Here is a 22,351-nt window from a genome sequence, read left to right on the forward strand (position 1 = left end):
TCCCTCCCCTCGGAGGCCGGCTCTGCGCGCTGCCTGGGCGGGGTGGGAGTTAGCGGGGGGCGGCGCCTCCTCCTGGAGGCCTCCCTCGAGTGGGCGGTAGCGCCTTTCACTGAGGTACAGCTTGGCTTGGAGCTCCGAGCAGCTGCTCTTGTTACCCGAAAAGAAGGGCGGGCAATTAAAAAAAAGTTTTCCGAGAGGAGGAAGCGACTCTCCTTCGTTGGTTTGTGTTTTAGGAGGCGGACGAGATCGGAGTGTTGGGCCGGGGTGAGGTATGTGACTACAGTAATGGGGTAGCCATTCATATAGCCAGCTCACAGTACCAGCACTTGAGAGAGACTCCCATATAAAAAAATGAAATCTGGGTTTCTTTAGAACTGAGCATCGTGAAAATGCGAAATATGAGCCTATCATTAAATTAGAAACAACCGCTATGTGGTAGTGCATTGCAATAAAATTTTTGCCAAGTCGCTGGGTCTTCTACCTGTTTGTCTTTCTGTGTAAGCTGCCAGTTGTCTGAAGATCGGACTGGGTAGCCATACAAAACTCAAGCTTTCAGAATTTGATGCAAATACCACAAGTTGTCCTGAACTTGTTCCAAATTTATTGCTGCTAAATAATGCTTCATATTGTTTGAGGGGTTTTTAAAAAAAATAATATACAGTATGTGGCTTATTCCCCCCCCCCAAAAAACAGGTTATGTTTTTCAAGGAACAAAATTATGGACTCTGAAGAGAAAGAAAATGAATTATACAGAATCACAACTTCTCAGCAAGCATTCTCCTCTGGTTGTGGTGCTGTTATTACATCAGTTTTGGGTAAGGAAAAATATTTGAATCCACTTAGCTCATTATGGCTGCAGCAGTATGTACATAGGGAATGGTTTACCAGGGATATGCAGACAGCTCCTGCTTCATTCTTTCCATAGTGTGAGTAGGAGCAGAAACAATAATATTTGGCATAGTGCCAAATGACTGTATCCGAACTGGCAATTGTGGTTTGTTTAGCTTCAAAGAGACCAAGATTTCTCCTGGCTTACCAGTCATGGTTTGTTTAAGCAAAACAAGCAATCCCTGGTTTGGATGTAATGCTACACCATGGACTGTAGTTTATTGCTCATGCAAGAGGAGGCATAAAGTGAGAATGATACCTTCATTCATGGTAAGCCAGTAGAATCCTAGAACTGGAGGCTGGTCTTAAAGGCCATCTAGGCCAGTCCCCTTTTTGATGTAGGAAATCTAGAGTTGTTAGAGCATCCACAACAGATGGCTGTCCAGCTTCAGATTGAAGACCTTGAACAGGAGAGCCTGAAGCTCAGTAACTCGTTTCTTTGTTGAATCACTGTTAGCATTAATAAATTTCTCTTTATGCTTAATTGAAATGTGCCGCCTTCTGCCCTCTGGGGCAACAGAGAACAAGTCTTTGCTGATTTATGTATATTCATTTATTCAGCTTTATTTTTAAATCCTTATTGCCAACTAATTTATGCATTCTAAAGGTTTTCCACAAGACAAATTTTATTTTTGCTTTAGTGACACCCCTAGATGTTGTTAAAGTTCGACTGCAAGCCCAGAGCAATCCAAACCTGAAAGGTAAAATCCTTATAGATATGCATATGGGATACAGATAAAAGGGTGCCTGTTCTGTTTATGTTTTGATAAAATGTGGCTTTAATGGTGGAGGAGAAAGTATTGTGTGGGGGTCACAGGACTATGAAGGCCTAATATTATGCATGCAAGACTGAGCTTGGTATACTCGTTACTGTTGTATTTGTGAATGATGTTAAAAGGTAAAAGTATGCTTAATTTAAGAGTGAAGAGAGAGCTTTAACTTCTAATATATACAGTGGCAGAATGGAGTGGTGAATTAAGTTTGTTCATCACTATTTCTGCAACAGGAAATATCTAATAGGTACTTGTATACCTCCCAAATGTATGGTCCATTAGCCAATCAGTGTTAAAGTATATAAGGGATATAGTACAGAGTTTCCTTAAATTATTTAATTATGTAATTAAAATATTTATACCCTACCTTTAACCCAAAGATCTCAGGGTGGGGGGGGGGAACCCTTTTAAAACTTGCAATTCATAACAAATAACAGCAGAATACAACCCACTACAACTGCAGACTCAGCCTGTGCACCGTAAACTGCTTAGACTGCTTCGTTATAATCAAGCAGTGTAAAGGGCAAGGTAGAAGCTGCAAGGTAGAAGCTGCCACCACTTCCGTTAGCCCACTCAGCCTAAGTCAGGAGAACCCCAGATTACACTAGATGCCCCTAGGATTTGAGGAGATAAGAGCCCTCTGCATCTCGAGCCCAAAGCCCAAATTACGTAGTAGCAGGTAGCCAAGCAGGCAGGTACTGGATGCAGAGCCAAAGCTTAACCTCAAGAAACCACACAAGAATTATAGAGATAGCTATGTTAATAAAATGTGAACCTGTTACCAGTGAAATAAGAAAAAAATAAAGTGTGAGAATACATTTGGAAATTTAAGCTAACTTGACTTACTCTAATACTTAGTCATTAGAGCTGTTGACGCCACTGAAATCCAGCTTCTGATTTATATAAAATCAACTTTCTGCATAGTGAACTCGGCCAGTTTTGTGCCCAGGAGGTATATGCATTTTGTTAAATAAAATAAATATCTTCCCAAGGCCTGAGTGAATATCACCCCCCTTCCAGTAAATGTGCCTGAGCCCATGCTTCACCCACCCCCCCCTCTGTTTTTTGTTCACCCTTTTATCAGGAAAGGCTTTTTTGGATTCTGATGGCTTGACAGATCATGTTTATCTCTATGAAAATGGAACTGGCAAAACTTGGCATAAGACAGCTGGACGTTTTACTGGCATGACAGTAAGTAGAAACATATTTAATCCTACCAGTTTTAACTCTGAGCACAACACTTTACAGGCTGTTGCTTTTAAAAAAAAAATCATAGTATGAATTCAATGTATTTTGTGTTTGGAGCAGAAGCACTGGATCATTCTCATTATTGTGATAACAGTTGGTGTCTGCCTAGTAGCACCTTAGAGACCACAAATTTAGTTGGTCTCTAAGGGGCTACTAGACAATTTTTCTATTTTTTTATATATTTCTACTGTGTCAGACCAACACGGCTACCTACCTGATACTATTTTTAATATTGTTTTAAATGCTGTAACTTGTCCTGGTGAAGGGTAGGTAATAAATAATCATTATTGTTATTATTAATACAGAAATATGATTATATGTCTCTTTGAAGTGTGAGAAATTTTTCTTTCTTTGTTTTATATCCTGCCTTTCTCCTATTTTAGGACTCAAGGCAACTCACTGCATGAATTAAAACAAATACACCTGAATACAAATACAACAAAACACAACACACAACCAATATAAATGTTAAAAAATAATAACCACACTGAAAACTTTTAACCATATAACAGCAGAAAGAAACAAAACAAAATAATATACAAACAAGTGCAACAGGACTTATAGAAATCTGTAACCCTTTCTGTCTTCATATTTGGCTAATTTAGGATGCTTTTGTGAAAATTGTTCAAAGAGAGGGTGTGAAAAGCCTGTGGAGTGGACTATTTCCATCGCTGTAAGTTATATAGTTATTGTCTTCTTATATAGCTTCCTGTAAAGTAGGCCTGCAGCAGAGTCGGGCCCTCTGGGGTCCTCTCCTCCCCATCATCTGTAAAACAGGAAGCAGCTGAGAGGAAAAGGGGCTTTGATGTTTTGCCAAGCATGCAGTTACAGGCTCCTCTGCTGTTAGAAGATCTGCTGTAAGGAAAGGCAAAATATCTTGGCAGAGACATAGAAATGTGCTTCTTGTGAATATGCATTTTGCAATTGTATGAATGCAAGTTTTGTAGTGCAATTGCATTTTGAAGTTTGAATAGCTAGCTGTAAGGTAGGGCTTGCGATTCATCTGAGCATTGGCACAATTTGCATTCATTTGTTGGGATTGTTGAGTTCTTTTTGCTTTCAGCACAGTCAGGATAGATAAAGGGTGTCAGAGAGCTATGGACACCTGGAATAGTTCTGATCTAGACACTCATATTTTAATCAGTTAAACTAGAGGGGCAACAGCTAACTGAGCAAGTAAGTGTTTAATGATTGGCAACTTTACTAAATATTTATACTTTTGTTTTAGAGCAGTTTCAGTTCCAACAACTGTAGTTTATTTTACCTGCTATGATCAACTACATGATACCTTCGGTTCTAAAATAGGAGAAGATCATGATTCCGTTCCACTTATTGCAGGTGGCCTAGCTAGATGTGAGTCAGTCTCTGCTCTCTAGTTTGCTGTTAAAATTTTATTTCATGTGGTTTAAAAGAAAGTTTGGATAAGTTCCATTGCTTATAGCTAGCATTTTATAATAAAGCAAATGTTGTGATAGTGTAACCTAGGAAACACTTATATTATTAGCCATTCCTCATACTCAGATTTAAGCACAAAAGATTTTGGCTGGTGCAGGCCTAACACTTTCTCTTAGCCACACTTCAGAACTTGAGATACCTTTCTGAGCTCGTTTGATGCTTCTCTGTACAAAGTGCAGTTGACTCACCTCAGTCTTATCTGCTTTAGGCTTCAGTTTATTAGCCCTCATCTGTTGCTGGTTCTAGGTGGGATTAGAAGAAAATAATAAAACTGGGTGTCATCAGTGTATTGATGTCACTAGACTTCAGAACCTCACATGATCTCTTGCAGCAACTATCAGTAGATGTTGAGTAATAAAATGGAACCACATTAAGAGTTGCACCAAAGGAATAGTTGTGGTGTTTAAAATATTTGAAGCAAGTTTCAAATTCTGTTTGGTTCACACGGCAAGGGAAACTTAGGGCAGTTGAGCTACAGTGGTACCTCTGGATACGCACACCCCTGGTTGTGTATCCTTCGGGTTACATGTGGCAAACCCAAAGTATTTTTCCAGGTTTCGCTGCATGCACAGAACAGGCACCTCCAGTTGCAAATTCCTCAGGATCCAACCAGAGTTCCGGAACGGATCCCATGCGCAACTGGAGGTACCACTGTAGTTCTTTGCCCTTAAGGCAACACATACATAATTAGATAATTATTTTTATTATGTTTATCTGCATTGAAAAAATGACAGGCATGGACAAAACAGAGAAAGCAAGTCTTCTCTTGCAGATGCAACTATGGAAAATGCTCTATTGACATAGCTATTGAGCATATTGTGTTCCTCCCCTCCCACTTAGTGTGTGCAGCCACTGCAACAAGTCCGATCGAAATGATAAAAACAAGAATGCAGTCTCGGCGGTTGAGTTATAAAAAGCTGCTTGCTTGCATTAGTAGTAATGTGACCCAAAGTGGTTGGCTTTCACTCTGGAAAGGATGGGGTCCCACAGTTCTTAGAGATGTACCATTCTCAGGTATGACTTGTTTTGCATTGGTAGTACTTTTGGTTATATTGGCTGATGCAGATTCTTTTCAGATGAAGATTTTGCCAATTTGGGATGTCTGAAAAGGCAAGAGAAAAGAATCCAAATAAGGCACTGCTTTACAAGTATGAAATGTATGGATGTCTGCATGTAATTAATGAAGGCCAATACATTTATTTCCTTTCCACCATGACTGAATGTATGAAGCTTTAAAAAATGTTTTAAAAAATAAACTTTGATTTTGGTTATGCCATGCTTCCAATACTAAACAGAGTATTTTAAGGGACTGGCCCTACAGCAATGCCCAACCACACACTGTGAGCACTGAAGTGCTCTATCATTTTTAAACAGTCTGTAGCTAAGTCCACAAGTTTCCAGCCCACCAACTTTTTTACTAGCCCACTTGCCCACATATCAATAATACTAATTAAAGTAATGGTTTAAAAACAAAAGTTCTGTGATTAGATTATTAAGAAAGATCAAGAAGAACTATTTCTACCTTGAGATAACTCAAGCAACTTTACTTTCATTCCTCCAAATGGCCCCCAATGAAAACCATTTTTGGTCCAAACTCAGATATACAGCCTGATCCTACAGATGATTGTCTTGGAAGTAAGCATTGTTTTAATTGGTGCTTGCTTCTGAGTTTATTGTATAGGAGTATGGTCTTAAGGTTCAAACTAATACACACTAATATCAGTCGACAACAGTTTGACTAGTTGGCTGACATGTCCCCTCCCTGCACATGATTATTATATTTTTATTCCACAGTGTGGTAAGTGACAATGTGACGAGCAATTAGTTTGCTTTGTGGAAGCACAATTGTTTCCACAAGTGATCGAAACCCAGAAGTGTTTCAGTTTTCAAACATTCTTTTGGAACCCAAACATCCAACACAAAGTTCCGCAGCTTCCAATTGGCTGCAGGAGCTTCCTACAGCCAATCAGAAGCCACGCTTTGGCTTCCAAACGTTTTGGAAGTCGGACGGACTTCCGGAATGGATTCCGTTCGACCTCCAAGGTACGACTGTATAGACATAGAAAACTTGATCACTGTAGTTCTCCGTTTTCAGATTGCAAAAAGCCTCTTTCATTTTCTGACTTTTTGTCCTTATAGCACTGTACTGGTGTAACTATGAATACTTGAAGAAGAGGTTATGCAAGAAATTAGGTAAAAGGGAGCCAACATTCCTTATCACTTTCTCATCAGGAGCAGTAGCTGGTTCTGTAAGTTAATTTTTGTTGATAACATTTTCATCTAATAGAAATTACGTAATTTTTACATAAGACGTGAAAATGTATATAGTAGTCTTGTATATAGAGTCTGTCCTGATAATTTAAATGAGAGGGCAGATCTATACTTGGGCAACGTAAGGCAACATATGGGCTACTACTAAAATGAGGCTGCATTTTAAATTGTATTTTAACTCGTATTTTAATTAACTGCTTTTTGTTTTGTTGTGTTGTGTTTTTTCTTCCCTATTATGTTTTATTGTAATTTTGTTTGTTGTTAGCCGCCCTGAGCCCGGTTCTGGCTGGGGAGGGCAGGGTATAAATAAATTTACTACTACTACTACCACTATTATTATTATTATTATTATTATTATTACTACCGTTATTAAAATAAGTAGGCATTCTGAGTGGGAAACTCCTTGTGCACTTTTAAGGTATCAACAGAGAAGCACCAAATGAAAGAGGGGAAAAAAACAGTTTATTAAAGCCAAGGCAAAAGGCAATGATCTTCTTAGCACATTTATTTGGAACAATGTCCTGTTAATTTCAGTTGTACTTTCTTTGAAGTAAATAGGCTGTGGTTTGGTTGTTTCAGCATAAACTCACAGCATTGTTTTATGCATGTTTACTTAGAAGGACCAAGCTAGATGAGATGCTAAACATATCTGTAGTACCCACATTATGGGGAAGATGAAAGCATCCAGTTGTGCTACTGCAGATGTACTATTATACTATTACATTATTGTACATTTTAAGCCAAGCAAAATGCATAGCACTTCATTCATATATATGTTTACTTAAATGTACACACCCATGAGATTGTACTTTTTATTGCAGATAAAATGGTTATGATTTGCAGTGAAAATTGCTTTGATTCCCACCTAGATGCTGAATTTAACACGGATAAGCTCTCAGTTTAAAATTCAGGATTTAGTATCATCAGTATTTAATGCTATATTAATAGTCTAATGTGTATACTTCATTGAATTAATTGGAACTTAAATATTTTAAATGTATTAGATTGTGTTAGTGCAGTCCAACAAGATGCAAGTCAGCACACAGAGTATTTTATGCTTACACTGAAAGTTGCAATGGAATCTATTTGCCTGTGGGTACTGTTAACATTCAAAAATTTAATTCCCCCCTAGATTGCTGCTGTATTAACTTTACCCTTTGATGTAGTTAAAACACACAAGCAGACTGAAATGTGGGAACCTGTCAGCACACATGGTAAGTTCTAATTCACCAAGTATTTTTTTCTTTCAGATCCTCTATCAAGTACAATATTTATTGAAACCCATTCTTGGTGATCTAACCAGTATCATCAATACTTTTGTAACATCATGGAAGGACCACACACTTTGTGGGCTGCCCTTAGTGAATATTTTGAAGCTGTAGAATGTGCCGGCCTGCTGGCCTCTTTTATATGATTAGGAAGGCAAGAGAATGTTCAGCCAGCTCTGAATCAAGTGTTTAATAGTTATTTCCAATAAAGTACTTCTTTAATTTCTTACATTTTATTTGCGTAACATTTTGAATTCTATGGTATTCAAATTGTAATAAGGTAAAGGTACCCCTGCTTGTACGGGCCAGTCGTGTCCGACTCTGGGGTTGCGTGCTCATCTCGCTTAAGAGGCTGGGAGCCAGCGCTGTCCGCAGACACTTCCGGGTCACGTGGCCAGCGTGACGAAGCTGCTCTGGCGAGCCAGCACCAGCGCAGCGCACGGAAACGCCGTTACCTTCCCGCTATAAAGCGGTACCTATTTATCTACTTGCACTTAGGTGAAATAAAATTAACAATCACACTGCATGTAGCACAGCACAGTACAAATACTACAACCAGCAGGGGGGGGGGGGGAGGAGTTTTGAAAGCAGCCCCACCTGAAAATGGTGCCTCCTTGCAAAATTTACCACCAGAGAGATGTGGCTTGGTAGAAGCATAATTGACATTTAATTGTACACCCACATTTTTCTCCTCCTATTTAGTAGTTTTGTTTTACTCAGCTTCACAGCAGAGGAGTTTATCGATATGGGAATTAATGAAGAGAATTGTTGCTGAAAATGGATTTACTGGATTATATACTGGTAAATTATTGCTTTCTCACTAGAAGTTGATATGTTTTCCATATATTGTTTGTCTTAGGCAGTATCGTAGTATCTACAACAGAACTTACTGTGCAGTCCAAACACCCTTCACCACCACCACCCACACCCCGTTCCTGTCCAGTGCCACAGTGGGCCACAGTGTCCTTTCACCCAGTCCTGCCAGCCTCCATCTGGTGGCTGCAGCACTCCCCGTTCGGTCCGATTTATGGCAGGAGGTGGTGTGGGGCTGAACCTGCCTAGGATTCATTGGCGCCAAAGCCAACCCCACTGCCATCACATGACAGCATCATGCCCAATCACTGCAGAAGCTCTGAACTGGGCAGGACTCCAAATGCAGTGGTGGTCCTGCCCAATTGTTAGGAGCAGCTCTGATTAGGACTGTACCTTAAGCTATTTAAACCATTATGACCGTCTTTCTGTAGTTATGACAATAACTCTTTGTTTTGCATAGCAAAGTGTGGTGTAGTGGTTAAGAGCGGTAGCCTCATAATCTGGGGAACTGGGTTCGCGTCTCCGCTCCTCCACATGCAGCTGCTGGGTGACCTTGGGCTAGTCACGCTTCTCTGAAGTCTCTCAGCCCCACTCACCTCACAGAGTGTCTGTTGTGGGGGAGGAAGGGAAAGGAGAATGTTAGCCGCTTTGAGACTCCTTCGGGTAGTGATAAAGCAGGATATCAAATCCAAATTCTTCTTCTTCTTCTTCCCTACAAACTTATTTTGCAGTTGTGAAAAGTGAAAAACCAACTAACTCAGTTACTTAATTGGGGAGGCCCCCAGGGCACTGATCAGTCCCAATGATGAGAAACTGTTAAGCCCCCATGTAAGAATGGGATGCAGGTAAAATAAATACAAAAATTCTGGAGAAACAGCCTTGGCAAATAAAAATTGTCATGTACTGTACTTTCACAGTCTCTACGAGAGCCTGAAGCATTACCATGAACATTGTTATGGGTAAACAGTTAGGGTTGTGCTTTTGAATCTCTCAAAGAATCTATGAACTTTATTATATTAACAATGATTAAGCTCATTCAACTGCATTGTTGATAACATCATTCAGATTTATTAGCCTTACTTTTCAAATGGCTTTGATCTCTTTTAAATCTGCTACAAAGCCACTATTCATATACTCCAAATATTTTGTTTATGGATGATGGCTCAAGGCTTGACAAACCTGTGCTTTCTGTACATTGTAGGTTTAAGTTATGTGCAGTGATCTTGTGAGATAGGGTCTGTAAAAATATATTGGTATAATGCTTTCTGCACAGTGATAAATATAAGAGCATTCAAATTGCAAGACTGAACAACAGGAGAAACCAATAAGCAAATGAACATACTGTGTGGTCCCTTTAGACTTGAGAATAATGAAATATAGATAATTGGTTCTGGCCCCACTCGGCTCCATCTTTTGTGTGACAGTCCTTCATGTCCCCTCCCCTCTTCTATGCTAAACATAACAAATGATTGAAATAAACGGGTAAGTACAATAACATTGTGCTAGTTGTGCAAAAATTTAAGCAATTACATACAATAGCTTACTGATGATCTCCCACTTAGTTCTTCCATGCTCTTGAATAGTAATTTATCTTTTCTGTAGGCATTATTCCAAGACTGACAAAAATTGCTCCTGCTTGTGCCATAATGATCAGCGCCTATGAATATGGGAAATCTTTCTTCCGTAGTATAAATAAAGACAAAGCTATGAAGAACCTTTAATGCTGATTCTGTAAACTTGGTGGCAGCAGTAAGAAGGTCCATAAGATAATTTTATATCTTAAAAATATAGTTGATAAGCTCCTTGCATATCATGCACGCCTTCAAGTCAGCTCTGTTCAAGACGAGGACCTAGTTCTGCAAAAGAAGAATGCTGCACAGCCCATGAACTGCCCTAGGCTTCCTCCGGGAAAATTGAAATGTCTTTCATACAGTAGCCACTTGATGTAGCTAACCATCATATAGCTGGTAACAGTCCAGCTGGTTTTAGCAATATTTTTTCCCCACAGAACCGTATTTTGAAATTATACATACAAGATTGTATTTCCACAAAGGAAATAATGACTCAGACACTCAAGACCATATTATTTAGAGTGCCTACATCATGTGATTGAATAATCCAGGTTAACAGCATATGTGAATAAGGCATAGTAGGACAAACAAATTTCTTCAGCAGCTATGTTTAATATGCACAGATCTTAATGAAAACCATGAGAATTTCCTAGTTTGGATATTTCTACACTGTTATGTTACCAAAATCTTTAGCATGGCATTACCCAGAAACAACCACCTTTTAAATTAAACAAGGAAAATGTATTTTCTTAATAAAATATAAAGTTTACACTTGGTGTCTTTCCAGGACTGATAAAGGCGTGCATCCAGCTGTTGGGCAAAAGGGTACACACACCTAGCCTAGAATTATGCATGTCATGCTTCCTAGGAAAGGGTTAATAAGCTTCCAGTTGTACTTGATAATACAGTGTTATGCACATGGGCAATACATTATTAAATTAATTCAATATAGCACATGGCCAATTATCTTTTGCCAGCTGTAGAAATTACTCTAATATATTCACACAGAGTTTAAATTACAGTGGTACCTCGGGTTACATACGCTTCAGGTCACATATACTTCGGGTTACAGACTCCACTAACCCAGAAATATTACCTCGGGTTAAGAACTTTGCTTCAGGGTGAGAACAGAAATCGTGCAGTGGCGGCAGCAGGAGGCCCCATTAGCTAAAGTGGTGCTTCAGGTTAAGAACAGTTTCAGGTTAAGAACAGACCTTCAGAACGACTTAAGTTCTTAACCTGAGGTACCACTGTACACTATGAATGTTACAAAGTAAAACTACCACGGGTGCGAAGAGAACAAAGACCATTTTAAAAAAAAAAGTGTTAGCAAGTCCACAAGTGAAAATGTAGGGCATTGTTATATAAGGACCATAGTACACTTTAGACCAGCACTTGAAGCTCCATCACTGTTATAGATGTTTCAGATCTATTGGACTATTTATTTGACTTACCGTAGTACTGCTAATTTTGAAGATAAACATCTTCCTCAAAATATCCTAGTAGTCAAGAAAATTTAACATCTTAAATTTCTAAATTTCACGAACACTTGTGATCACAGCAAACTTTCGTTCCACATCCTTATTTAAAACATTGTACCACACCTTTCCTTATAAAAAGCTCAAGGTGGCACCTTAAAACATAACTGAACAATTTAAAATACAGGATGAATGGAACTTACATGTATTAAATTATGCAGTTGAAATCACAAATTAAGTGTACTGAAGGTGAAGAGCTTAAAAGCTCTTTTTTGTACAGCATTTTCCCAGCCCAGAAAGAACTTTTAAGCTCCCAGACTTGCTTACAAGGCTCTGGGAGGCTCTCGCAAGATCTTGCAGTAACTTGGCCTAATGAGATCTCTCAAGAGCATCCCAGAGCCCAGTAAGTTTGGGAACTTAAAAGTTCCGCCTTAGGGGGCAAAGCCGCTCAGTACACACCTCCAGAAAGGGTACGGATGCTCGCACAGGGGTGGTTTGACTATACATGTCATCCCTGGGATGTATAAAACACAATTGTTCTCTATCAATTACAAAAACACTAAAGCACCAAAATTACAATCCCCCAGTAGCAGCTCATTGTACAGATTATATGACCACGCTTGAGAGAAAATTGGGCAAATTGCTTTTTAAATGCAACATAAATTGGGCTGTATTTTATTTGATAGGTTTATAGCCACTTTCCCATTTTTTAATTCAGGTTTTAAAATCAATCATAAGCTTACAAAAATAATGTCATTTAGTACAAATATTTGGCATAGCAGCATTGCAAATGGTCCAGTTAAAACATAACTACAAATTAACTCCCAGAATAAAGTTTCCACACCTTGTAAGTGAAAGAAAATGGTAGCCACAGTAATTGATGTAGGATTTATGCAGTATGTTCTAACCACATTTATCTACTGTAAACCACTTAAAGATCTTTCAGACAGAAAGCAGTATATAATTGTAAATAATAATGTCTGTAGTAAAACAGTCTGTAATGCAAAGTTGAACACTTTATAGTTTCCTAGCACAACTCTGCAATTCCCTTATGATAACATTGGTGTAGTGCACTTGACCGTTTGTTCCATTTGAATCAATATTCATTGTGGTATTATGTAACACCTATTGAAATCCTTCTCAAGATTGTGTGCAAGCTAAAATGATAAAACAATGGCAGACAATATTTCTGTTATAAAGAAAAAGTACAACAACGAAAGTAGTAATAGTACAAAATGTTTAATGCACATGCAACATTTGATACAGCAGCGCAAGTCTGCACAATTTGGGTTTTTTTCCAAGTCTGAAAACTTGACAGGATTTCAGAACAAATACAGTAAACTTTTCATGCACAAATATTGACCTGATTGGTTTCACATACAAACTAGAGATTTTAGTTATGGTCTGTAAAAAAAAAGGCTGATCCCAGCTGCTCCAACTAGTCAATAACTGGCGTGACAAAGTCATGTTTCCAGATCAACAGTAAACTGTCCCAAGGAAGAGTTCACACATACAAACCTGCTAACAATACTCTATATACCTCTCAAAACTTGGCTGTAAAGATTTCATTTTTCCTCATGTTCTTAAAAGATAACTATTTTACAAGAGATAATTAACATGCATTGCATTACTTTTATCAGGTAGTCAGTACGTAACATCTGGCAAAGCAGGAACATTGTCTTGTTTTGACTCATAATTTAGCTCAGCACATATGAAAAATAATGAACTTGCCAACACAAAGAATTTCATGTATAATCTGCTTTCTCTTAATGCTAATCAATTTTTATAGCAAATCTTACAAGAGGCACATCTCTTTTTGGCAAAATAATAAGTAGGTAATCAAACTGATAGTGCAAAATTAGCTGTACTTGTAGAGTCCCCCATGTTGTTCCAAATTAGAAAAACAATGCATGGAACTTCTTTGGCACAATAAAGCATTTCCTCAGTCATGAAGTTTAGGGACTGTATGTGTATCGATGCTTTTACACAAAATAGCCTGTGATTACTGCATGTAACAATTCCCAGTAATGCTAGGAAATGAAACTCGTTACACTGTAGAAAGGGTTGCACTTTAAAAATTAAACTGCAAAAGGTTAAAAAAAAAGCATGGCTAGCATTGTTTAACTGTTGACCAGTGACACCTGATTTAAACTTTTTACTACAGAGCAGGTAGCAAGACTTACATATAAGTCTATTGTGATACCTGATTTTCGGAGAAAAACCAAGTTCTTAAAAGGAACCACTATAAATAGTTGCACTACTTTTCTCTACAAGTGTCTCCTACCTTTACATTCGGACATGTCATGAGCACAAACAATTTGGATGCCGTCTCCAAATTTCTCCCCTTTGTACCCTGCAAGTAGTTCAGCGTGTCAGAATGCCAAATATGTGGGAAACCCTGATGGAAGTAAGACTAGTATAATGAAAATTCAGGTGTAGATCTAATAGCTACCACCGCTCTAAGTAGTTCAGTTTTTTCAATCCATCATAATAGAATACAATTCGAATATTTTGTTCTTACAATAGTCAATATTTTTACTTACCTATTGAGATTTAAGTTATCCTTGTAAATGTGAGCATATCTAAAGAAGTGAGGAAAGTAAGCTTCAAGAGAAGACAGATTTTGGCAGTTAAGATAACCCCCTTTTCTCTTAATGATGATTTGCAGCCTTAATTGTACATTCAACAGACTGAAAATCATGAATATTGTAAGCAATCAAGGAGTATTTTTAAAAAACAACTGCAAGCCATTGTTTTTTAGATGTTGCTAAAAAGGATAGAGTAGCAATTTTTAAAACCAGCATAATGTTGTATGAGTCTCAACCGCAGATAAATTAAGGAATGTCAACTGAATACAAATTCAGAGATCTTCTTTGTATAGATCCACTCCAGAAGGTGTTAGTCCAGGGCTTGTCATATCTGTTGTAGGACTTGCAAGATACTCACTTGACTTCAGACTTGTGAGAGATTTGTAACTTGCTACTGAAGTCAGAGAGCCACAGAGACCAAGCAATGAAGGGGTGTCTTCTTTTCCTATTTAAGAAAAAAAATTAACACTTATATATAACACTAGTGACTGGCCCATCCAGGGGATCAATAAGGGAGCATAAAGCAATCACTTTTCTCCCTTCTACCCTTTTCAGGGCAAGTGTGACTGTCTAGAACCAGGCATTTCACCTAATTTCTGGATTCAAGAACTGCCCATGAACTACCCTCTGTCTTAGCAGAATTCAGCTTCAGTTTATTTGCTCTCATCCAATCCACTACTGCATCCAAGCACCATTACCTGTAATAAAAAAATTACTTGTAGATAATGCAGGTGGCTTGCATTTTCACATTTGGTCATAAGATGGAGCAATTTCATTTTTAGACAACACATCCATTCGCTATTGTGGGCCCATCTGCACCTTCTCAAAAAACACATTGCTTTGGACTTTCTGTCTCTCTCCCTCTCTCTCTCTGGACAAACCAAATGAAGTTTTTACTGATATATGGGAATATATGGGTTTTTGCATGGCTAAAATCCAGTTTCTTACTAACTGACAGTAACACAGTAAGGTTTCAGAACCAATAGTGTAACACCAGGCAGCGTTCACCACTTCACAGTTGTTGGATTATTGCATTTTCTCCTGACACCTTACTCCTCTGTGCTGCTGTATACGCCCCCTCTAGCCAAACTTGGCCCTCCTCACTTCATTCCGTTTTTGTTCCTATTGCTGTTTATTTCCAGATTCAACTCTTTTTCCTTTCTGGGTGGATTTATCTTGGAGGAATTCCCTCTGCACTTATTAATAGGGTTACTTCTCTCTCAGCAAGTTATGTTTGAAGCTATAGTTTGTCCATGAGACATCAGATATACATTACAACTTTATTTCAAAATGAGACAAGTCAATTGGAAAGAATAAAAAATGAGAAGCAGGAAAGTATTTTGTGAAAAACAGAAACTAAATGGATCTTGGTATCAGCTAATAGTGTTATGATACCAGTTTCTAAATAATAACCTTTCTCCTTGCATGAAACTTTTGTATATTACAACTCAGTAGATCTGTCTCTTAAGGATCTGCACATCACTTTGAGCTTAGCAGTATGGGAGGATGCTGCAAGGCTGCACTTCACCCCACAGGACCAAGATCATATAGGTGACAAGTGGTTCACACATTCAAAGAACTACTATGCAGAAGCATTTCAAATTGTTTGGAAGCTGCAAGCTGCGATTTGGCCTTCATGCAATTGAACAAGGGAATCTAAGGTTTTTAAACGTGTGTGTGTGTGTGTGTGTGTGTGTAAAACATTCTGTCTTGAATAAGACCATTTGGTAAGGCATTATCTAGCTACACTGGGAAAGGTTTTTGAGGAGCAGGTTATAAGAAGTACATAAAAATGAAGTGATGATGCACATAGGTGTGTTACTTTGCTTAAACACCATCCTGTAATTTTACACACACACACAAGATATGGAGTTGTAGGATGGTGTTTAAGCAACGTTACACACTTATGTGTATGAGTATCTTCTGGTCTTAACTGAGTATGGTTTCTTAAACTGCAATTGATGCTTATTATTTGCAATGAGAAGATGGAATTAAATTTAATAAAATGTCATGTAAGCAAGTTGGCTTTAAGATGAAAGCATGTGGGCCTAAATCATCACTTTATTTTTATGTACTTATTATAACCTGCTCCTCAAAAACCTTTCCCAGAGTAGCTAGATAATGCCTTACCAAATTGTCTTATTCAAGACAGATTGTTCTATATTGCGATATCTTGACTTTACTGGGACTGAAAATATCCATCCTTTGGCATTCACCTGATTTAGGGTCTTAGAATTATTGCAGGTTGCAGGAAAGAAGTGGGATAGCTGCAGGTACTAAAAAAAAAACCCCAAAACCCTAATGGAAATAAGTTGCTTTAAAGTATTAAATACTTTATCAAAGATAAATTATTAGGCTGATTACCTTCACTAAGTAAATTCATCCCATCCTGTTTTCCATCTCCATCTTCTAAATGGCTTGGATCCAAAGATGTCTGAGAAAGGCTAACATCAGCAGAAAGCTGGTCCAGGCTGTGAAAACTCTTTCTGTAAAAACAATTAGCAATTCCAGTAACTACCTTCAAACCGCTATACAATGCAACCAGCAATTACGGTATTTTTATTACAAAGTACTATAGCAAATAGTAACTTATAGGAAAGCATCTATTTGCATCAGCGATTCCAAACAAATATGCTGTACAATAAAATAAAGCTGGAAATTTTAAAATGTGTTTTTCTTTAAATAGGATTACATAAAGGAAGAAAAGGTGTTATCCTCTACTCAGTTATGAATGCACACATTTCATTATTTAAACAGAGACACTGCAGCATTATAGTCAAGGGTACAATTCAAAAGGGAGCTCCACCGGTGATATAGCCAAGGAATTAAGAACATTTGCACTATTCTTTAAAAGTTTTAACATTCACCTGTTTCCACACACAGTGATAATTTTGATTTCATCTTGTTTGTTATTTTAATGTTGATTTTTCTAGATTTGCTGTATTTTACTATTTTTTCAAATATTTATTGTAAGCCACTCTGATAGTTTGATTGAAGAGCTAAAAATCTTAAAAGAAATATTCAGTGGCCTGGTTCACACATGCTAAGACAAATCAAAGTTTGTTCTTGGTGTAGACATCATGGTTAGTCTGGAGAGAGCTAAACCATACACCCAACTTTGGATAGCATGCTAAGCCAAACTATGGCTTAGCTCAGCACAGCAGAAAAACAACAAAACAACTAGGGAGCAGCCGAGTGGCTGTCATCTGCTCCCTGGGAGCCTGCGTGTTTGGGCTAAGCCATGGCTGTGTCAGGACAATGCAGATGGAGGATTGGCTGAGGACCTGGGCAAGGGCTGCAGCAGGATGTGGGGCCTCTGCCAGGAGTGGAGCAGTCTGTTAGTAAGGACCCTGGGAAGAGGGGCTCCCTTAACCTGCTCACTTGTCTCATCTGTCCCCATAATGAGACCCATGAGCCCCACCTCCCTCTACAGGGCTGTCAGAACCTCTATCTGACACTCCCTCAGTGCCCACTGCACCACCCACCTCGGCATCTTCAGAAAAAAGGAGTAATTGTGCCTACCCAGACGGGGATATTTCACTAGGTCCAGCAGGAGCAAAAAGAGTAGGCAACCGAGGGTTCCGCCTACAATATGTAGTGTGATATTGCAGAAACGCTAACTGCCCTACGATGAGCCCATCCCATTTCACAAAAGGGTGTGTGTCTGATCAACAACTAAAGCTTTGACAGTTAAGAGTACCGGCCTTGCAGCTGCATTTAAAATTAGTCACATGTATTGCCTGAAGTGCCAGCAATGTGTATATGTACTGCAGTAATCAAAACATTAAAGCCTTTGGAAATAATCCTTCAAGCCTTCCTTCTTCAGCAACTGGAAGACCGGAGACCAGCCATCCTTTAGCTCTTTTCACTACATGCACTAAAATAACCTGTTGCTGCCTTGAAAAGCAGGCTATAAATATGAAAAACTAAATTATAAGCCACCTATGGAGAGGTACATTTGCTGAAATGTCCTTCATATACTGCAATGCAGCATAAAGACACTGTGAAATCCAATTTGTGCCCTAGTAATTTTGGATCAGGCTCAACAGGGCATGCCGAGCTGTCTCATGCCTGCAAGACCACAGTTGCTTGATCAATTGGGCCAAAAGTCACCGCATGTAAGTGAGTCAGCTGATTCACCTGGGCACCTCTATATAAACACCAAGTCAGCAACAGTTTATCTGACCGTGGATAGGGTAATATTGGGGGAGTGGATGTTACACCCAGCTGTATTTCAGCACATTCAGACTTGTTATGGCACAATCAAAGTGGACCTCTTTGCATCCGACATAAATTGTCAGGTTGAGAGGTTCTTCATCGGGTTCCATTGTTTGATGGTAGAAGCAACAGATGCGCTAGCAGCTTTGTGGCCACCTGGTCTACTTTATGCCTTCCCTCCAGTTCCGGTTATTCCTCCTCCTACAGAAACTTTAGGAAGAAAGGGCTCTGCTAATTTTAATGGCACCATATTGGCCATGGATGTCAGACATTCTGGATCTGGCCATAACTTCCCCATGACATTTTCCTCCTCAGTCAGACATCACCTTCATCTGAATCTAAGTTGGCTACAGTTAACAGTTTGGTTTTTGAGAGGAATGAGCCTCTGACTGAGATCTCTCGCTTCATTTCACTTCCTCAATATCCAATTCCCCATAAGGATTCATATTTTCCCCTTTAATGCAGGGCCATTAGATGCAGAATCCGCTGCAACAGCAATGCCTTTAGCTGCATGGAATTGACTGAAAGAGGCATCAGGAGGTGGCTGGCTGCCCGCCATAAGAGAGGGAGCAGTTGCCAAATTCTGAGAAGGAATGAGATAGAGCTGACTATGGGAACAGGAAGGCACAGAATTAGATTCAGGATCCGAACCCCTGGGCTCTAAAGAAAAAGCACCTAATGGCATCTCTTTGATTGGGTTTAAGGCCTTCACTGAAAATAACATACTGGGGAGAAAAGCGAGGCAGCCTGATGAGAAGTGGCAGCAGCAGTATTGTTAGCAGTAATAGAATATGAATGAGGCATAGCTAAACTAGGCAACTCCTGGGGTTGGGGGCTGACAGGAGAGCCCTGGGATCCCCCAAAGTCCTCCCCTTCTGAGGAGCTGTGGGAGCATGAAACATTCACATGCTGGGCTTGGTGATCCATCTCCATCACATTACATCCCACAACACAGCCTCTCTCTTTAAATGGACAGGAGACAGCCATTCGAGAACTCATCCCCTCTGTTGCTGAGCACTCATCCCTATAACAAATGCACTTCTGTGTCTCTCAGAGCTATGAGAAACAGCCCCTTCAGTATGTTTGCACTTCTGAGTCACTTTGCAAGCCACAGGACAACCAAAGCTGATGGGGGATGCAGTACACATAATTTCTTGAAAAGGCAAATTGCTTTGCAGAATGACAGCTGCAATGGAATCTGAGCGCGGGACCAACACAAACACCTAATAAGAAGGTGCGGTTTGCTGGGGCTTCTTAGGCATGGCTCCCAATACAAGAGTCTCTCAAACTTTCAACTGATTCCTACCCTTTGTAAAAGTGGTCACCAAGAAGGGAAAGCAAAGGAGTGAAATAGACTATATACACTTAAGGAACTCCCCCTAAATATAAATAGGAATGCACAAAGCCAGAAACAGGGTGGCAGAAACTACAATATAAAGTCACGGGGGAAAGAACACACTGGAAGAAAACAAAGCAGAGAAACAGTGTAAAAAAAAGGCAGAGTTAAAAAGCTATGAAAATGGCAAACTGGGAGAAGTCCAACTGGCAAACCTAAATTCCCCCCCCCCCACCAGGAAATTAAAGTGAAGTACATGAAGACACTTGATTTACTCAAGGAACAGGAGACCTCCACAGAAAACAAGACGACCACACAAAAAACAACCACCCCGCAGATATAGTATTTAGTGAGAAAAGGCAGGGAGCAACAAAGAACAGTGACAGCTTGACTCAAGGCAGGAAAGCAAACTGAATTCTGGAGGCTGGTTACTTTCCTAATCAACACTTTAATGCCTCGACCACAAGGTGGTGCTGCATAACCCATACTAATGAGCTTCACCAACAACAGAATGTAGAGGGGAAGCAAATGTTGCCAGTTCCTCCTTTCCCTAATAGCTCTACCCCATGCCACCTTGCACCTTGCTCTGGAAGGTCCTTCAACTCTCTGGAATGGATTTTTAGGGGGGACTGGGGTCTGCAAATGTTGCAGTGGCCCAAAGTACCTGCTCCTCCTCCATTAGACAACACTGGATCAAAAGCCCTTCTGTGAGTGCAAGGGAACAAATCTGATTCCACTCCATGTTCCTATAAATTTTAGACCAACCTTAATGTTGCAGAATGTAACATGGGATGCTAAATTCAAAGTGAAATCAGCATCCGAGTGAAATCTCAGCAAATTTGAGGTAATAATGCAATTAGGCACTTCCATTTTAATATGAAAATATAATTCTAATAAATTTTAAAGGCTGAAGATGACTTAAGGCTGAACTATATAGCAAGAACATACACCTGTGGCCCTCCAAGTGTTGTTAGACTAGAAACCCCATTGCTCATGCTGATAGGTTGATGGTAGTTAGAGTCTAACAAGTCCTGGAAGAGCACATGTTGCCCACTGCTGATAAAGGGATCAGGCTGTGGAATCATGCCCCTGCCACATCTTGTATGGGAAACCCCCACTCTCTCTACATTACGTCTGACTACTGTTAACCTTCATTAAAGGTATGATGATCCTAATGAACACTCCAGACAAATTTAGTATGTCCTTAACTACAGTTGATAAAACTTCACTGATATTTGTAAACCACTCTGGGAACCTTTTTTGGATAAAGAGTGGGATAAAAATGCCAGTAACAACAACAACCCCATCTTAAACTCATTATGCAGAACAATTTGCATTGGTTCAGTTACATCACATTAATCCATAGTTCAAAGCAATGTGAATGAGCAACAATTATCATACTCAAAAGTTACCATGGTACTCCTCATCACTCCTGTTCCTCTCGTGCTGCAGACAAAACAAACCAGATTCTGGCTTATGTTGCTCTGAATCTGGGTTCATAGCTTGTCTCCTCTAAATAAATCAAGAACAGTCAGCCAGCAAGAAACCACGAACACTCTGCACCATCATGCTGCTTATTCATTAAACTGTAGTTTGATTTAAACTATGGTTTAATGCAGCATGTAAACGAGGTACTGTTGAGTAAAATAGATAATAAAGGTTATTCTAAGATTTGCTGGAAATGTATGTAAAATACTTTATATTAAGTGATTCTCTGAGCAAACTCACTGAAATCAATGGACTTCAGTCATGACTAACTTAAGTTTATTGAAATTGATTTCAAAGAGTCTAAACAGAGTATGACTTAGATACCACCCAAAAAGTATTATGTGCTTATGAGTATGATTTGTTATAGCAGATGGGTTGCATCCAACTAAGTCATACTCAGAGAAGACTTACTGAACTCAATATACTTGTCTAATTTGTCCATTGATTCCAATGCATCTGTACTCATGAGCATGACTTAGCTGCATACAACCTAATGTGTTTAAGATAAATATGCTACTATATAATTCTATTCTGCTTTCTAATGTTTAGTTATCTACCAGTTTCCCCCTTAAACACATACATAATCTGGTTGACAAGATGCACTAGAGTGGGGGTGGGGAGAATGAAATTTCTGGGATCTCTAGGAGCACTGCACAAATATTTCAACTTACTCATCCCATTGCTTATTTTGCTTTCGATAAAGTAGTGTATCCAAGGCAACAGCATTAACATCCAGAGCTCCTGGGGAAGGCCACTGATTGGTGAGATGGGTGGTTAATTCTTGTCTTGATCTTAAATCATTATTCTTTAGCACAGTTCTGTGAACACACAGTGAATTTGATGCCATTAGAAGTAATGTCTTAAATCACAGGAAGAAAATAGGCTCATTCTTGGAAGATCACCTGCTAGCATGCTATTCTTAAAGCACCTTTCCTCCTAGGAGACTTCTCAATCAG

The 22,351-nt window shown here is 39.2% G+C and overlaps 2 protein-coding genes across 8 annotated transcripts in view; one reads left to right on the plus strand and one right to left on the minus strand.

Moving 5' to 3' along the window:
• Nucleotides 1-140: 140 nt before the first annotated feature.
• Nucleotides 141-15,079, plus strand: SLC25A40 (solute carrier family 25 member 40). Of its 6 annotated transcripts, none has more exons than XR_014503630.1 (11): nt 141-269; nt 694-815; nt 1,530-1,589; nt 2,746-2,852; nt 3,515-3,582; nt 4,138-4,262; nt 5,205-5,378; nt 6,504-6,613; nt 7,768-8,189; nt 8,402-8,704; nt 10,319-10,437. XR_014503630.1 is itself a non-coding variant. In XM_083405822.1 (11 exons), exons 2-11 carry the CDS (start codon nt 719-721, stop codon nt 10,435-10,437), a joined length of 1,023 nt encoding a protein of 340 aa, XP_083261948.1. In that variant the 5' UTR covers nt 141-269; nt 694-718; the 3' UTR covers nt 10,438-15,079. The 6 variants fall into 6 exon arrangements, 5 of the variants coding, with proteins under 5 accessions (XP_083261948.1, XP_083261946.1, XP_083261947.1 ...); XM_083405822.1 differs by having other exon boundaries at nt 7,768-7,849; nt 8,624-8,704; nt 10,319-15,079; XM_083405820.1 differs by having other exon boundaries at nt 7,768-7,849; nt 8,606-8,704; nt 10,319-11,073.
• Nucleotides 12,989-22,351, minus strand: part of RUNDC3B (RUN domain containing 3B) — a 30,966-nt gene continuing 21,603 nt past the window's right edge. Inside the window, exons 9-11 of one of the 2 annotated variants that reach the window (XM_083405799.1) lie at nt 22,067-22,213; nt 16,718-16,839; nt 12,989-14,798 (exon numbers count right to left, since the gene is read on the minus strand). In XM_083405799.1, the coding sequence (XP_083261925.1) occupies nt 14,626-14,798; nt 16,718-16,839; nt 22,067-22,213 (442 nt within the window). In that variant the 3' untranslated portion in view covers nt 12,989-14,625. The remainder of the gene's footprint in view (nt 14,799-16,717; nt 16,840-22,066; nt 22,214-22,351) is intronic. The other variant, XM_083405800.1, reaches the window with a different exon arrangement.

The sequence above is a fragment of the Podarcis tiliguerta genome (genome assembly GCF_965153285.1).
Source record: "Podarcis tiliguerta genome assembly, chromosome: 12".
Classification (NCBI taxonomy): domain Eukaryota; kingdom Metazoa; phylum Chordata; class Lepidosauria; order Squamata; family Lacertidae; genus Podarcis; species Podarcis tiliguerta.

What these genes read in the sequence shown, in the direction of transcription:
- SLC25A40 (XM_083405820.1), top strand. Translation starts at nt 719, where the DNA reads ATGGACTCTGAAGAGAAAGAAAATGAATTATACAGAATCACAACTTCT. An exon ending in TGTTATTACATCAGTTTTGG is followed by an intron (nt 816 to 1,529) that starts GTAAGGAAAAAT and finishes TTTTTGCTTTAG; the next exon opens with TGACACCCCTAGATGTTGTT. An exon ending in TAGAGATGTACCATTCTCAG is followed by an intron (nt 5,379 to 6,503) that starts GTATGACTTGTT and finishes TTGTCCTTATAG; the next exon opens with CACTGTACTGGTGTAACTAT.